At 45.3% G+C, this 15,292-nt stretch overlaps 1 protein-coding gene across 1 annotated transcript; it reads left to right on the forward strand.

The window, feature by feature from the left end:
* The first annotated feature begins 372 nt into the window (after positions 1-372).
* Positions 373-1,207, forward strand: LOC127334298 (protein MAIN-LIKE 1-like). The gene is made up of 3 exons (XM_051360721.2): positions 373-663; positions 742-999; positions 1,082-1,207. The coding sequence occupies exons 1-3, from the start codon at positions 373-375 to the stop codon at positions 1,205-1,207; spliced, it is 675 nt and encodes a 224-aa protein (XP_051216681.2).
* The last annotated feature ends 14,085 nt before the right edge of the window (positions 1,208-15,292 follow it).

The following is a 15,292-nucleotide window of genomic DNA, read 5'->3' on the forward strand; positions in this document are numbered from 1 at the left end:
GTGTGGCTTCTGGATGAAGAGTACGACAGGGTGCACCGGGCTGTTCATATGACGGAGAGGGGAACGGATCTTCACCCTTTGAAGATTCGTTACCATGGCACAGCAGATATACCGTATGACGAGAGGTACACGGAGTTCATCCGGCCTACCGGTCTTATGCCGTTCATATCCCTTGTAAGCCGTGGGGGGCCACACATGAACCCCTCGGCACTCACCGCCCTTGTCGACCGGTGGAGGCCGGAGACTCACACCTTCCACTTGAGGGCCGGCGAGATGGCCCCTACTCTCCAGGATGTTTCCATGATCCTTGGACTACCTATTCAGGGCGAGCCACTGTGTATGAACACAGCTTCTGATGGGTGGAGGAGACAGATGGAGGACCTTATTGGCAGGGCTCCTCCGCTGCCAACAGAACCAAAGAAGAGAGCTCCCGCCGGCGCGTCTTTCGAATGGATCAGGACTAACTTTGGAGAATGCCCGGAAGAGGCCGACGAGGACACTCGGAGGACGTACGCCCGCGTGTACTTATGGTACATGATTTCGAGGACTCTCTTTCCTGACAGTGGGGGGAAGCTGGCCCATTGGTGTTGGCTGAAGGCGCTTACGGTGTTGGATAACCGGTGGAGTTGGGGAACAGCGGCACTTGCCTACCTCTACCGGCAGGTGATGATTTGCTCTATGTACTATTTTCCTATAGTAGTGTGCTAGACAAAGTACTAACCAAATGTCTTATGTGCGCAGTTGGACGAAGCTTGTCGCAGGTCTGGGAGCGGCGGTATTGGTGGATGCATGCTCCTACTTTCCGTATGGAGCTGGGACCGCCTATCAGTTGGGCGGCCCAGGGTACTCAACGAGAGGCCATGGCCTCATCACCCTCACTTTCCTGATCGGGAGCCCACTTGGGCATACCTTTGGGACAATGTCTCGGAGATGACGAGCGATCCAAAGATCATGTACATGCAGTACACTGCGGAGTTGGACACTCTTACCGCTGAGCAGGTAACCGATCACTCTTTTGCAATCCTAGTTTTCATTGATTCTACTGGCATGTTCTAAATTCTGAGATATTTGTATGCTGCAGGTGGAATGGGAGCCATATGGTACCTACTACCGTATTGGCGCGTCGATGACTGACCTCAACCACAAGTGCACGGAGGAGGCGCGGTTCTGGCGTATGCGCTGCCCACTCATATGCATGTGGCTTTGATGCGGGGTGGCCTTTCGACACCTCCGCCTCAAGACCAACAAGTGCAGCCCCGTCTATCATCGACGCTACACCATGGTCAAGGAGTCCCCCAAGTGGACCAACCACACAAATCCCCACCATTTGTGTCAAGGTGAACTCCTTCCTCTCGACACCCGACCTCGTCCATACCTTGGATGAATGCTACCTCATATCGGTGTGCTACATATCATTAGGTACAAGAATCATCGAGGAACCGGAGAGGAGGAACTCCCATGGTGCAAGGAAGAAGGAAGAAGAAGAAGAAGGAAGGAAGAAGGAAGGAAGAGGAAGAAGAGGCGAGAAGAGGAAGGCCGGCCGGTCCCAGGGCCGGTCAACCGGGCCACAGGCCGGCCCACCCGGCCCCAGGGCCGGTCCGACCGGGCCCCTGACCGGCCTGGCCGGTTTCGACCGGAATCTCCGCTTGTGCCATCCGGAAGCATGTCCCGGGGCCCCGAGAGCCCCGCCCGGTCACCGCCCGGCCCAGAATCCGGTTTGGACCGGATGGCCCGGTCCCAGACCCGGTCCGACCGGCCTCTGGACCGGATTTCACGGGTTTGACCCCACCAACTTGTACCCGTTCGACCCAAGCTGCCTTGTATGCCTATATAAGCACCCCGGTCGCCCCCTTACCTCTTAAGACAAGATTTAGGCTTAGACATGGATTTGAGCTTTGTCTCCCTAGGGTTTCATCCCCTTTGTATCAAGGCTACCCTTGTTGGATGATTGGATTTGGTGTGTGAGATTCTAGTGCTACCCACTCTCTCTCCCACTCCTAGATTCATCTCCCTCACCAATCTCTCCGCTCCGGGATTCTACCTCACGTCTCTCCCGGGTTGATTCTATTGGCGTGGTCCATCGAGCCACGGGGGTAAGTATCGATTGTATCGGGTTGGTGTGCGTGCGTGAGTTCCTCTTGTTCTTCGTGTTCATCGTGTTCTTCGCGCTCTCCCTCTCATCCCTCTTTGGATTTCGGGTCAACCGCAAGATCGGGCCACAAACGGGGTCTTAGACCACATCATATGGTATCAGAGCCAGGCTACCGCGGATTTGACCTTCCACCCACTCGATTTCGTTCCTAGAAAATTTTCCAAAAAATCCCCAAAAATAGCCCCAAATTGCCTCTTGACCGATCTGTGATTTGGTTGCGTTTTGAGTGGTTTTGGTCCGTGGATCTGGTGTTGTTGTGCTTGATCTACTATTTCCCCACTTTCTAGCCCCCAATTCCATCGTTTCCCCTCCGATTTGGTCAATTTGGTCGATTTTCGTGAAGAACAGGAGAGAGAAACTGCGTCCCGGTTGAGAAATCCGGTCAACCGGGCTGCAGACCGGCCGGGCCAGCCCAGAACCCGGGCTGCAGACTCGGCTCACGCCAACCACACTCTCCCAAGCTCGAAGTATCCATCGTTTTGCCATTGCACATAACAATTTTGCCCCAAATTTTGCCGCCGATACTTGCCTTTTGTTTGTTCCATTTGTTTGGGACAAGGCTACACCACACATTTTTGACACCATACAACTCTTACATGCACAAATTTTTGCCCTTCCACATGTTGGATACACCCACACTCTTTTGGTTCCCATTTTTGCCAAATGCCTCTTGGAGCTTTCCCTTCGCAAGTGGTTTTTCTCCAAGTTCTTCTTCGACTGCGACTACCCAACTCTACATGGGACAACCGTCATGGACTACCTCTTCGATGAGGAGAAACAAGAGTCGAGGACGACTCTTCCCCAAGGGGGGGGGGGGAGATGATGCGGGGTGGCCTTTCGACACCTCCGCCTCAAGACCAACAAGTGCAGCCCCGTCTATCATCGACGCTACACCATGGTCAAGGAGTCCCCCAAGTGGACCAACCACACAAATCCCCACCATTTGTGTCAAGGTGAACTCCTTCCTCTCGACACCCGACCTCGTCCATACCTTGGATGAATGCTACCTCATATCGGTGTGCTACATATCATTAGGTACAAGAATCATCGAGGAACCGGAGAGGAGGAACTCCCATGGTGCAAGGAAGAAGGAAGAAGAAGAAGAAGGAAGGAAGAAGGAAGGAAGAGGAAGAAGAGGCGAGAAGAGGAAGGCCGGTCGGTCCCAGGGCCGGTCAACCGGGCCACGGGCCGGCCCACCCGGCCCCAGGGCCGGTCCGACCGGGCCCCTGACCGGCCTGGCCGGTTTCGACCGGAATCTCCGCTTGTGCCATCCGGAAGCATGTCCCGGGGCCCCGAGAGCCCCGCCCGGTCACCGCCCGGCCCAGAATCCGGTTTCGACCGGATGGCCCGGTCCCAGACCCGGTCCGACCGGCCTCTGGACCGGATTTCACGGGTTTGACCCCACCAACTTGTACCCGTTCGACCCAAGTTGCCTTGTATGCCTATATAAGCACCCCGGTCGCCCCCTTACCTCTTAAGACAAGATTTAGGCTTAGACATGGATTTGAGCTTTGTCTCCCTAGGGTTTCATCCCCTTTGTATCAAGGCTACCCTTGTTGGATGATTGGATTTGGTGTGTGAGATTCTAGTGCTACCCACTCTCTCTCCCACTCCTAGATTCATCTCCCTCACCAATCTCTCCGCTCCGGGATTCTACCTCGCGTCTCTCCCGGGTTGATTCTATTGGCGTGGTCCATCGAGCCACGGGGGTAAGTATCGATTGTATCGGGTTGGTGTGCGTGCGTGAGTTCCTCGTGTTCTTCGTGTTCATCGTGTTCTTCGCGCTCTCCCTCTCATCCCTCTTTGGATTTCGGGTCAACCGCAAGATCGGGCCACAAACGGGGTCTTAGACCACATCAGGCTTGTTGAACACCACCAGCCGCAAAGAGTGATGAGACAGTTTGGGCTGTATCAGGAGTGCCCACCAGTGTGGCAAGACATGGACAAGGCGCTTCATAGGTAAACTTCTGGAATCATGCGATGGAAGATTCTTGATAGAAGAGGTACAAACTAACTTGTTGATTCTTGCCTTGCAGGCTTGATAGGCAGCGGCAGAGGAAGATCACAAATTGGTCAGTCCATCATAGCGGCCACATCGCAGCGTTCCAACACTGTTTGCAAGCGGCACGGAATGCTGGCCCTGAGCAGATTGTGCCTCACAACTTCGCCGCTTTCAACAACTACCTCGAGTGGTTCCATGAGAACACGCGTATCGAGTTAGTTAAGCACGCGTATCCTGAGGAGATCTTGGACGACCCCATCCAGTTCGATGAGGTTGGGCAAAGCCAGCACGACACCTTTGCTCGCAGAGGGAGATCGACTTCTATTGCTTCCGGGCTGAACTTCGTGGTAATGGATTCTCTCACTAACTAGTACATCATCTACATTGCCATGTGCTCGCTTCAATTGTGTATGCTATGTTTGTCACAGCGGGAGGAGATCCAAAAAACAGCTGAGGAGTGCGAGGTTATCTGGGAGCAAAGCGGGACAGATGACAAGCCTGTCGGACCGTTGCGGTATTTCATTAAGGTATGATCACCAACTTTGAATGTACGCTACTATGATGTGGTGGATTTGTAACCATGAACGGCATGACGCAGAACACTGCACGAAAGATGCGGCGGTTAGCCAGCTTGCTAGGTTGCCGGGAAACCGAAATCGCTACATCTTCCTCTTCAGAAGAGCGGGAGGTATGGACTATTTTGTTGCTGTCAAACATGTTCTTACTAATTTCAACTTTTCTAATCTCATGTGTTCATGTTTGTGAAGATTCCCGAGGAAGAGCTAATTCTGAGTCAAGGCATACTTCCAAAGCGTACCTCCAAGCAAGCCCCACGGTCAGCTTACCAGTTCAAGCCAAGGGGCAAGGCTCCAAACCGGTACACTCCGGAAGATTATGTCAACCGAGGAAAGAAGGTTGTCACTGAGGAGGATGACGGGCCGCGGCGGAGATCAGCTTTGTCGAGGATGAGGAACGACGAGCCGTTCTCTTCAGATGAGGAGGAGCAGGAGGAGCAGGAGCAGCAGGAGCAGCAGCAGGAGCAGGAGCAACAACAGCCACGGCAGCGGACGAAGAGGATGGCCGTCCGGAAGCAGCCCACGAGGACGGCACGTCGAGGACGCTACTAGGATGTGCTACGTGTTGTTGTGAACTCTATATTCATAAGTATCGATTTGTGAACCCTATGTCATTTCGAACTATGGTCTGTAATGCTACTTGTTGTTTGAATCTACGTGCTACAATGTGACCTATGAAGTGTTATATGTGTATGTCATGAAATTGCTACTTGTTGTGTCCAATGTTGTACTCGTAACTGTTGGAGTTTGGTAGGATTTTTCATGTTTTTAACACAACTCAATGTGTGGCGCCCTTTTCACTGGCGCCACAAATGCTAGTGTGGCGCCCGTGGCATCGGCGCCACACATGCCAACTTATATGAACTACTGGGTCGAAAACATCCAGGGGCTCCGGACGATAAGTCCTTAGCCGTTTTCGCGAACCTCTATGTGTGGCGCCCGTGGCATCGGCGCCACACATCGAGCCTCGCAAAACGGCTAAGTCCCAGAGGATTTGTCTCACAGTATGTTTTGGGCAATTACAAGTGCATGTGTGGCGCCGTTGGGAGGGGCGCCACACATGCTGCCACGTCGGATGGGCGCACCAGCTCAACGGCGAGGGGGCCACGTCGGCTGGGACAGTGGCGCCGGCAGGAGGGGAGCCACATGGGCATGTGTGGCGTCCGTGGGAGGGGCGCCACACAAAAGGATTAGATTGGTGAAATAGTTTCACCGGAGGGTCATTCTGTGCTTTTCTTTCACTTTTGGTTATTTTTGTGTAAATCGCCGTTAGAGTTTCTTCATACGCTAGCTGAGTACCTTCTCTTCTGCGCCTGGCGCTACCATGCATGCAGGCTGAAACATCAGGCTCGACTGAGATCAACCACGGCCGTCGGCCGGCCAGGTTACTCTCGAGCACGACCGGAAAGGGCGTGCGACTGTCAGTCTCATAGACCTCTCTGCAAGTCTGCATGTACACACACGATGAAGGACACGAGAAAAGGCTTGTGCCAGGAAGGAAAGCATCCATGCTGGGAAAAGCGGAGCATCCGTGCCGTCCAAATGGCGGGGAAAGACGTCCGCGGACCGGCCAAATCATGGGCGCTGTCGGATACCGAATTATTGCGCCCACTCGCTCGCGGATTACGTACAACAGGCAACTAGACGTTCTACCACCCGTGTTTGTATTAGCAGAGCTAACTCATATGTTTATGCGATCCAATCCGCATTTTAGGTGACATTTGTAATCATCGCATGCAACACATAACATAATGCTCCCTCCACCCCTTTTTGGTTGCTTGTTGGTTAATCTGTGGGCAGGTCCATCCCCACTTGAGTATTAGGAGTACTTGATTAGATTAGCTGGGCGACATGATTTCCAGCCGTACCTCCAAATTAAGCATTCTTCTGATAAACAAAATTTAGTTGAACCATACATAGTACCCTTGCATATATACAAAATAACGTGGATGTGTTTTTTTGCGGCTGCTTGCATTGAGATGTGATGTTCAAACTTAATTTCTATATATGCGCAATTGAATAAGATGTCGATCAAAGTTGCATTATTCGTTGATATGGATGGATGAATTTAAGTATGGTTGAAAAGCACACATCTAAAAATGTCACAATGTATATGTTCATCAAAACGAAAATAAATGTCACATTACTCTTCTATATCCCATAGGTGAATTGAAAATGGACTCACACAAAGATTGCAAGTAGGCAATTCACATGGGCTAGTAGAAGGGCTAATCCTACTTTCGAAAAACTTGATCGGGTTCTCACGAGTGTGGAGTGGGAACAAAAATTTCCTTTGGTTTCGGTTAGGGCTCTTACTCGGGCCGGATCAGATCATACCCCTCTTCTAATTGATTCGGGCAATCATGCTCATATTGGGAATAAAGCGAGATTTTCTTTTGAGCTTTCTTGGTTCGAACAAGAGGGTTTTTATGATATGGTTAAAAGGGAATGGGCGGCGGTCTCCGCTGGAAAAACACCAATTGTAACTTGGCAGAATAAAATAAGACATTTACGGAGATTTTTACGTGGCTGGGCAAAGAATTTAAGTGGGAAGTATAAGAAGGAGAAGGAAAGGTTGCTTAATATAATAGATTTCCTTGATATTCAGGCTGAGTCTTGTCCTCTAAATGATGTGGAAAGGGCTGAATTGAGGAAGGCAAATGAACAATTAAATAAGCTTAGGAGAGATGAAGAGACGAAATGGGCACAAAGAGCTAAAATAAAACATATACAGGAGGGGGGTAATAATACGAAATATTTTCATCTAATTGCTAATGGAAAACATAGAAAGAAGAAAATTTTCCAACTTGAACAGGAAGAAGGGACCATTGTGGGCGATGACAATTTAAAAGTTTTTATCACTGAATATTATAAGAAGCTCTTCGGAGCACCTGATGAGAATTCTTTCACCTTGATGGAGGATCGCAATGATGAACGGTACAGAGGATGAAGTTTTTAATGCCATCAACCAGATGGAACACAATAAATCACCGGGACCTGATGGCTTTCCAGCGGAGTTTTATCAAAGATTTTGGAATGTAATTAAAGGGGATTTGATGGCCATGTTTGGACACTTCCAAAATGGTGGCTTCCCCCTTTTTAAATTAAACTTTGGGATTATTACGTTGCTTCCCAAGAAAGAAAACGCCGTCCAAATTCAACAGTATAGACCTATTTGTCTGTTAAATGTCAGCTTCAAAATCTTCACTAAAGTAGCTACTAACCGGGTGTCAGATGTTGCACACACGGTAGTGAGACCATCCCAAACCGCTTTCATGCCGGGTAGACATATTTTAGAAGGCGTAGTGGTGTTACATGAAACGATTCATGAATTACATAGTAAAAAGCTGGATGGAGTCCTTTTCAAAATTGATTTTGAGAAGGCATATGATAAGGTAAAATGGCCTTTCCTCCAGCAGGTACTTCGGATGAAGGGGTTTAATAATGTTTGGTGTGAGTGTATTAGAAGTTTCGTAGAGAGGGGTAGTGTGGGGATTAAGGTGAATGATGATGTGGGCCATAACTTCCAAACACGAAAAGGATTGAGGCAGGGGGATCCGTTATCACCTATCCTTTTTAATATTGTTGCCGATATGTTGGCTATTTTGATAGCTAGGGCTAAGGAGGAGGGTCAAGTTGGAAGCCTCATTCCACATCTTGTCGAGGGAGGGGTTTCAGTTTTGCAGTACGCTGATGATACCATTTTGTTTATGGAACACGACTTAGTTAAGGCTGTTAATATGAAACTCATTCTTTGTATTTTTGAGCAATTATCTGGTCTTAAAATTAATTTTTATAAGAGCGAGCTGTTTTGTTTCGGTAAAGCTACAGACTTTGAGCATCAATATAAAACTATCTTTGGGTGTACATCTGGGACTTTACCTCTACGTTACTTAGGGGTTCCTATACACTACAGACGCCTTCGTAATTCTGAATGGAATCCGATGGAGAACCGTTTTGCCTCAAAATTAGGATGCTGGAAAGGAAAAATGTTGTCATATGGGGATCGCTTAGTGCTTGTAAATTCTGTTCTTACGAGCCTACCTATGTTTATGTTATCTTTCCTAGAAATTCCAAAAGCGGTACGCAAGAGACTTGATTATTATCGTTCTCGGTTTTTTTGGCAAGAGGAGAATGATAAGAAGAAGTATAGATTATCTCGATGGAATATAGTTTGCAGGCCTAAGGATCAGGGAGGTTTGGGAATTGAGGTGCTTGAATTGAAAAACTTATGTCTTTTAAGCAAATGGCTTTTCAAATTGCTGCAGGAGGAAGGGATGTGGCAACAACTACTTCACAGTAAATATATCAAAAACAAAACGTTGGCTCAGGTAGAGGCTAAACCCACAGATTCACCTTTTTGGAAGGGGCTTATGCGGGTTAAACCGGAGTTCTTTAAGAGGGGGAGGTTCAAAGTCGGTAATGGTCTATCAGTGAGGTTTTGGGAGGATACTTGGCTGGGTAATTGTCCTCTAGCTTTACAATATCCGTCTTTATATAATATTGTCCAACGGAAAAATGAGTTGGTTTCTACGGTATTAGCAAATACACCGCTGAATATTGGTTTTAGACGAATTTTTAATGATTATAAATACAATTTGTGGTTACACTTATGTGAGAGGCTTATGTCTATTCATCTTTCTAATGAACCGGATACGTTTGTTTGGAACCTAAATGAATCTGGTATATTTTCTGTTAAATCTATGTACCTTGATCTTATGAATGGCCATACCAGATTTTTACGTAAATACTTATGGAAGATTAAGGTTCCTCTAAAAATTAAGATTTTCATGTGGTTCTTAAGTAATAGAGTATTGCTTACTAAGGATAATTTGGCAAAGAGGAAATGGACTGGATGTCAAAAATGTTGTTTTTGTAATAATGATGAAACTGTTGATCATCTATTTCTTCATTGTCCTTTTGCGAAGATTGTTTGGAGAATGATATTTTTTACATATAATATTCCACCTCCTTCCAATATAACTAATATGTTTGGTAATTGGCTAAATGGAGTGAATAAGAAGGATAAAATATATATTCGAATTGGTGTTTCGGCAATTTGTTGGTCGATTTGGACTAGCCGGAATGATATCATCTTTAATAAACAAAAGGGTACAAATTTTTTGCAGGTTATTCTTCGTGCGGCGCATTGGATACAACTATGGGCATATTTGCTCCCGGCGGACCAGCGGGATACCATGGTTTCTGGATGCAACCGGCTCCTGGAGGTCACTCAGGATTGCTATTTCAGACTCTTGGATGGCGGCACACTAGCAGAATTCTAGATGGATAGTTTTTGCACACTTTCCATCTACGGATGTTTTGTTTTGATATCTTTAGTTCTCTTCGGCTACCAGTATATCTTTATGTAATAAGTACTTGACATCGACGTTTTATTTAATAAATGGCTGTGTGCATCGATTGATGCAGAGGCCGGGGCTATGCTCCCATATCTAAAAAAAAAAAACTATTTGACCATCAAAGTCGTATCTTGAAGGCATCGCCACTTATAGCCATATAATCATTTTATTTTTGGGAGTTGGTCGGACAATTAGTTATGGGGATGTGATTATAAGTTGGTAAGTCAGATTCCACCTAAATCCAATTTATTGTATTTTTTTCAAAAAAATTCTTCTGAAAACGTTTGCCCTAATCCGAGGGTTGCCATCCTCCACCTCTATGGCATGTGAGGCTCGCTGCACACGTGCATGTTCATGTAGGGTCCATCCTAAAATCTAGTATAGTATTCTCTCCATCCATAAATATATAGATGTCTTATATTTATCTAAATTTAGATATATCTATATATACTCTAAGTCTATAGTATCTCTTATCTTCTTCCTCGCATTGGTAGTTCGCGTCAGCCTGACATAGCTCCTCGTCTCCTCCTTGTTCTCTCCCTCCTCCAGTCAATAGTTTTTCGTGAGCCGCATATCTATGGACTATGATACTATCTGCCTGTCCATGCAACGTTGAACATAAAATTCAGATGCGTTAATAAAATATACTGATTTTGATCAACGACATCACCTGTCAAAGGGCTATTGACACCCTACCTAGCGATTGAAATGTATCAACAGCTACTGCAATGTGACAAAAACTAATCCCTCCAGCTATCGATCATACGTAGACGTAACACATCTACCAAGCTCTCTTCGTTTCTTCTTTCCAAAAGGCATCTCCCATCATGGTTCGTAGGCCCATCGATCCATGAAATTAAAACAAAAAATGTTAGTGTGTAGGACCGTCCGCTTGGTAACTTTCTTGTTGCTAACCATTAACTAGACCTACCTAAGCTAAGCTATTACATTTTCGGCTAGCTTGTCCCATCTTGTTGATCGCCTCAGAACTGATATTTTACTCACTTCTCCATTAAGTTGCATAGGTATGCAACTTTAGGAAATGTCAACTTTGTGCGGCGTTGCTCATGCACAGTGAGGTGGGAAACGCGCATATGTAGTTAATAGGACCTATGAAAACTCTATTTAGTACCTAATCTATAATCTGCTGGAAGGTGTGCTTTTCAACTATTTAGGAATAATAGCGGATTAGTTTGTAATTGTGAAATACTCCCTCTGTCTAGAAATATAAGGTGTATATTTTTAAGGGAGCGTCTAGAGATCAGTCGACCGAGACTTAATAAGTCTAAGTCGTTGACATCAGTAGCTTATTAAGTCGTGTACTACTTTAATTTTGACGTCCAGTTTTGTGTGTTTGCATTTTTCACTAGAAAAAATAATCTGTGCAACCATTTAAGACATAAGAAAAAGAAAAATCTTAGTAGCAATTTACGTATAACTGGAAAAAACTCAGTTGCAATCCACATGTAAGTGGAAATTCTTAGTTGTGACGCATGCGTTACTGGAAAAATCTCAATTGCAACCCACATGTACGTGGAAATTCTTAGTTGCAATATATGCGTAACTGGAAATTTCAGTTGCAACGCTCATGCAATTGGAGAATAAAATATGAGTTGCAACCCACATGTAAGTGGAAATTCTTAGTTACGATGTGGGCGTAACTGGAAAAATTCTCGGTTGCAACCCACTTGTATGTGGAAATTCTTAGTTGCAACATATGCGCAACTAGAAAAATCTCAGTTGCAACGCTCATGTAATTGGAAAAACAAAATCAGTTGCAACTCACGTGTAACCAAAAAATCTCAGTTGCAACCCACGTGCAACTGGAAATATGTCGTTTGCAACACACGCGAACTGGAATGCGCGGTAAGCGGTTCCATGGAAGAGAGAAAGACGCCTTATATATAGGAATCATCACCACGTGCCCACTTCACAAAGCCCGCAAAAAACAGTGCTTACACATCGGGCCAATAACAACACAAACACACACAAACAACCCAAAAGTCAGAGCACGAATCTACAAGCACAAAATACGAATCTTCAACCGCTCGACTTAAACTTATTAAGTATAAGTCGCTTGATTTCCATCAAATCCGTATTTTTAAATATACAACACAACTTTATACACCGTCTAGTTCAATTATATGTAAATTATGTGATACAAAATAGGCACCACCGAGAAGTGCTTTTAATGCGAATCCACTAATATCAAAGGGAGGCATATATACATGTTTTTGAAGTCAATAAGTTTAAACTATAATTATCAATATCATTTTAATATGTCAAAAAAAAACTAGGCCTTCTTTTAGTAAGCTGAGGGAGCATATACCACGCAATTCACGTAGTGTTGATATTGTTTAAAAATAAATCTGGAATAGCATGTGCACCGTAAATCTTGTGCTTTTGGACACAGTGGGTACACAATCACCTTTTTAAATATTTATGCCTAATCCACCGAGCACCGTTCCATAAAATAAGCATCTACATCTACATTGCAAAATAATTAAGAGAAAAATTACTATATTTTGACGATTAATATATTATAAATTTTAAATATTACTAACTAGGAAGTATATGTGCAAAATATATTTTGATATGTTTCTTCTGAAACAACACATCACATTCAATTAAATCTTGATTAATTTCCACTTTTTAACCATTGTTGTGAGATATTGAAAGTTTTTATACATTGAAAGAAATATTGCCACAATTTAGCTTTACTTGTGAACTTGTAACAAGATTTATTTCATTTTATTATTTCTCCAAGCTAAAAAAATATATACATCAACTTGTTAGGACCACATGGCAATTGAGCAGACAAATCAGACACATGCTTGTTAGTGGCATACCGACTTATTTCAAATTCTCTCAGTTTTAGCAAAAAAAAATCAAGTTCCATGAATTGTCTTAACTTTTCCGAATGCCACATTATCCTAAAAAAGAAGAAAACTTTATTAGTTTAAAATGATAAAAAAATATAGGGTAAAAGTCGTCATAAGGCCGCGATTAATGGGTAAAATGTTGAAGAAAGTAAATAAATAGAGTAAACATTGTCTGGCGGTAACAATTAGAGGGTAAAAGGTGCATCTATAGAATACAATAAACAAATGGCACAAATATGTGCTAAAATACCATAGAAGTTCTAGTCACTTAAAATAAATAATCACGGGTTTATACTTTTTTATATACATATGGTCTTGCTCATTTCCCATCAAGGAATGGATCGAGATTAGGTTGGTGTTCGGAAGGGATTCGGCAAACTGATCTTCGCCAGCAAGCAGAAAGAGGACTGATATCACTTGGCTTAATAAACTTTGATAACCTTGTACACGGTGACTGACACTTTACATTTTGTCTCTTGTTAGCCTACGATATAATCCGCACAATGGGGTTTAAATACGTGTTCTGGTTAGAAAAAACAATATAAATACAAAGTCATGTGGTAAACATGTGTTTTTATACTAAATTGTTTTTTTAAAACAATATTACTTATAAACGAGATAAGCCAATAACGAGAACGAACAAACTGATCACAAAGGAACAGAAAATTTTATCATGGGAAAATATGTCCTACAAAGAGAGGATAAACCATAACCAACAACTTACAAGATGTATTTATCGGCGGAGATAACGGTTTGTACCGGGAGGCCTTGCCCCCCCCCCCCCCCCCTCGTCCTCTCAGCCCAAACTCCCGGCGACGGGCCCCGCTCCACTCGTCAAAAGTTAGAAATGGGAATCGGAGTATAACATAGAATGTTTAGGGGAAAATAGCATACTCAAATTCAGTAAATTCTTCGCTCCACTCGTCAAAAGTTAGAAATGGGAATCGGAGTATAACATAGAATGTTTAGGGGAAAATAGCATACTCAAATTCAGTAAATTCTTCGCCCCGCTCCACTCGTCAAAAGTTAGAAATGGGAATCGGAGTATAACATAGAATGTTTAGGGGAAAATAGCATACTCAAATTCAGTAAATTCTTTTACATGTCGACAGAAATTAAGGGCTACTAAAAATACAGTACTAGTAAATTCAGTGAATTTTTTAACATGTCTATAATTAGAAGCCCTTTACATCGTCCTATGATAATTTTCTTGTGATGCCTTTTTTACCGAATTTTTCATGTGAGGCATAGTTATTAACGACCAAGTTACAGAGATCAGTCGAAGCAAACAAAATCTCGTCCTTCTTTCCTTATCTCCTGCTACAGTAGCTAGGAGAGGCGAAAAGGAAGGCGACTCCTTTTCCGCCGGCGATTCCGCCGCCCTCCTCCTTCCCGTCGGCCTCTGGGCCTTCGGTGGGGGGAGGGGGGTTGAATCGTTGTGCGGAGCTGTGTGCAGCTAGTCTAGGTTTAGCTAGGTTGCTTAGTTCTCGCGCCGGCTGTCGATCTGCAGTAGGTGGTGATGGCGGCGGCGGTGAATAAAGATGATCTTCATCTGCTTCTGTTGGTCGGAGGTGGATCGGAGAGCAAGCTGTCCGGCCGTGGAGGGCGCTGCGGCGGCGTCCTCCTCGGGGTGGCTTTTGTGCTTGGACCTCGCCGACGCGGCGACGCGGGCTCCGGCGGCGTTGCGTGGTCATGGAGCTTGTTTAGGAGCTTGCTCAGGGCTGGTTTTCTCGATGGTCTGGCCTGGTGGGGATCTGCGGAAGTGGGATGGCGTCTTCGTCTTTCTCTCTGGCCTGGTCTGGAGACGGCGTCGACGAGCCGGCGGTGGATTGGGGATGGTTTCCCCACCGATGCGTGTTCATCTGCTTCGATTCCGGCTAGGCCGGATGTCCCATGCGGTGCCTCAACGCAGTTAACTGCTATCAATCCCCAGCTGGCGATGGGTGTGGATCGATCTCGTCTTCCTCTTCTCCGGCAAAGCCTTGGCGGCGTTGGACTTTGGATACGGCGAGTAAGGTGGTTGAGCAGCTGGACCCTAGGGGGTGTCTTTGTAATTTCTAGTTTATCTGGGTCCGTTTTGCTCTTTTTCCAGATCAGTTGTATCGGGATGTTTCCAGGCTGTGAGTGCGTGCGTGCTCTTTGTATTTCCTTTTCAGTTTGAATATATTATCTTTTCTCAAAAAAAAAAGTTACAGAGATCACCAGTCCGATTTGATTTGCGACAAGCACAGTAATACGGGTCGTGTTTAAATGAAGATAAGTTTGTGATTAGTTTTCATCTGACCGTTTCACCAAGATCCGTTTGCTTCCACGCTAAAAAA

Source organism: Lolium perenne, chromosome 1 (genome assembly GCF_019359855.2).
Source record: "Lolium perenne isolate Kyuss_39 chromosome 1, Kyuss_2.0, whole genome shotgun sequence".
NCBI lineage: Eukaryota > Viridiplantae > Streptophyta > Magnoliopsida > Poales > Poaceae > Lolium > Lolium perenne.

Excerpts from the sequence above, each read along its gene's own strand:
- LOC127334298 (XM_051360721.2), top strand. The coding sequence starts at position 373 with ATGGAGGACCTTATTGGCAGGGCTCCTCCGCTGCCAACAGAACCAAAG. Across the intron at positions 664-741 it reads TTGCCTACCTCTACCGGCAG|TTGGACGAAGCTTGTCGCAG; the intron begins GTGATGATTTGC and ends TTATGTGCGCAG. Across the intron at positions 1,000-1,081 it reads ACACTCTTACCGCTGAGCAG|GTGGAATGGGAGCCATATGG; the intron begins GTAACCGATCAC and ends TGTATGCTGCAG.